At 49.8% G+C, this 2,083-nt stretch overlaps 1 protein-coding gene across 1 annotated transcript; it reads left to right on the top strand.

Moving 5' to 3' along the window:
- Window positions 1-360: 360 nt before the first annotated feature.
- On the top strand, window positions 361-2,031 carry LOC122367094 (cryptochrome-1-like; the record flags this gene model as incomplete). Its single annotated transcript, XM_043339893.1, has 4 exons — window positions 361-533; window positions 1,052-1,160; window positions 1,420-1,562; window positions 1,977-2,031. Coding segments are annotated over exons 1-4 (480 nt in total), but the record flags the coding sequence as incomplete, so codon positions are not given.
- Window positions 2,032-2,083: the final 52 nt, after the last annotated feature.

Genomic DNA, 2,083 nt, shown 5'->3' with positions numbered 1-2,083 from the left:
GGCGAACGCCAACGTTCACTCAAAGCTTTAGATGAAACTCTCTCCGCATGAAACTGAGCGGATCCGTGTATCCAAGAAACATTTGCAAATCCACATATTAAACGATAGTCTGACATGTCTTTTTGGACAGCAAACGCTGTCACGGTGTACACCTCATGGACACGTTCAATCGAAACAGACTTGGATGGTTTTTAGCAGAGTTTTGAGAGACATGAATATAATAAGAGATATTAACCTTACTCTCATAACTGACTTTGTGCGGACCAGCGGAGGGGATGATGTCGGATGGCGGTGAATGTGATAAAAAACTGACTTGTGTCTTTTGTTGCAGTGGCTGTCCTGTGTTGACGGACTGGAAAGATGAGCGAGGATGACCCGCCCAAACACAGTCTGCACTGGTTCCGCAAGGGTCTGCGGCTGCACGACAACGCCAGCCTGCTCGAGGGCGTGGCGGGCTCGACCACGTTCCGCTGCATCTACATCCTGGATCCGTGGTTTGCCGGCTCGTCCAACGTGGGCATCAACAAGTGGAGGTAATCGCCCGACCTTATGTAATGCCACACTACACCGAGAGACTATTACGGCGCATTGAGAATTGATTTATTGGCCCATTACATCACGGTCAATCTGTGTTTTTGTCATGTGGCGTTCTCGATTTCTGTTACTTTCGATTGGCGTATCGGATGACCAAGAGACACAAGATGACCTGAGCGAAAGCGCAAAACAATGGCGCTGGTCAGTAGTCATATGATTCTGAAAATCTGGACTGAGCGCGGATTTCGGGGAAACTTGATACTTGAGCTACCTTGGAAAGCTACCTATTCGTCTAGCACACCCAGAACGCTATCTATACCATTATTTGCTCTCGTCACAATCAAAACACTCATTTTGTTTTAGCTAAGCTCAAGTCAATTAGGGGTGAAACGACTTGAGTTGAGATCGTTCTACCTGTTGTGTAATCCGTTCGAGGTGAGAGAACGTAATTTGAGACACGTTTAAGTAACCGTAGTTAATTGACTCAATTGTCATCGCAGGCGTTCCTTTGCCGCAGATTTCTATTGCAATGTCTTGAGGATCTGGACAAGAGTTTGCAGCGGCTGAACTCGCGCCTGTTCGTGATCAGAGGCCAGCCCGCAGATGTGCTTCCCAGCCTGTTCAAGGTCAGTCCTCGAAAGAATGGTGCGGTATGTCAGTGTGTGCCGGGCTCTTGGAGTGCCCCAGATTTGTTCATGCTTATAAACGTTAAAAAAAAAAACACAGTAAAACGTAATGTTAGCAACTTGTGTACATCTTCATGGCCGATATAATAGAGGTAATGGTCATTGTACAAGGGTTGCGCAAGCGTGCCCAAATGTGTACGAGTCGTAGCATCTCTGCTTAATGGCGCCTCGCGGTGATCTCAGTGTTCGCTCTCGGCAGAAATGGAACATCACCTGTCTTTCGTTTGGAGAGGATCCGGAACCGTTCGGAAAAGTGCGAGACCAGAACGTGCGGAAAATGGCGCTCGAACACAACGTGGAAGTGGTCTCGCGCACATGTCACACACTGTACGACGTCGACACGTGAGTGAGACGGGCGCCGGCGACTCCCCCCCCCCTCTCTCTCTCTCTCTCTCTCTCTCTCTCTCTCTCTCTCCTCTCTCTCTCTCTCTCTCTCTCTCTCTCTCTCTCCCTCTCCTTCTTTCTTTCTCTCTCACCGTCTCTCTTTTCTCTTTTTTCTTTGTTTTATTCTCTCTCGTGAAGACGTGACCCCAGTGCTGTCTAGGATGTTAAACATACTATCGAGTCACGGTCAAATGAAATAAAGAAACCTTGTACCGTAATTCCAAAATACACTCACTCCAGGAAATGAGCACTTACAGTCGACCAATGTAATTCCGTGTGGGGAGTTCCTCGTCTGTTGTTATTTTGGAGACGGTTGGGGAGCCGTAGCCGGGTTCGCGCCCCCGGGTGACGGGGTGCTCCGTTTGCGGACAGGGTGATTGAGCGCGCCGGCGGCCGCTCGCCGCTCACCTACAAGCAGTTCCAGACGGTGTTGCTGTCCATGCCGCCGCCGCCGGCGCCGCTGCACGCGCTCAACCACA

Source organism: Amphibalanus amphitrite, unplaced genomic scaffold (genome assembly GCF_019059575.1).
Source record: "Amphibalanus amphitrite isolate SeventyFive unplaced genomic scaffold, NRLGWU_Aamphi_draft 000849F_arrow, whole genome shotgun sequence".
Taxonomy (NCBI): Eukaryota; Metazoa; Arthropoda; class Thecostraca; order Balanomorpha; family Balanidae; genus Amphibalanus; species Amphibalanus amphitrite.
Note: the sequence above shows the minus strand (reverse complement) of the source record. Positions and strands in the feature narration are given on the sequence as shown.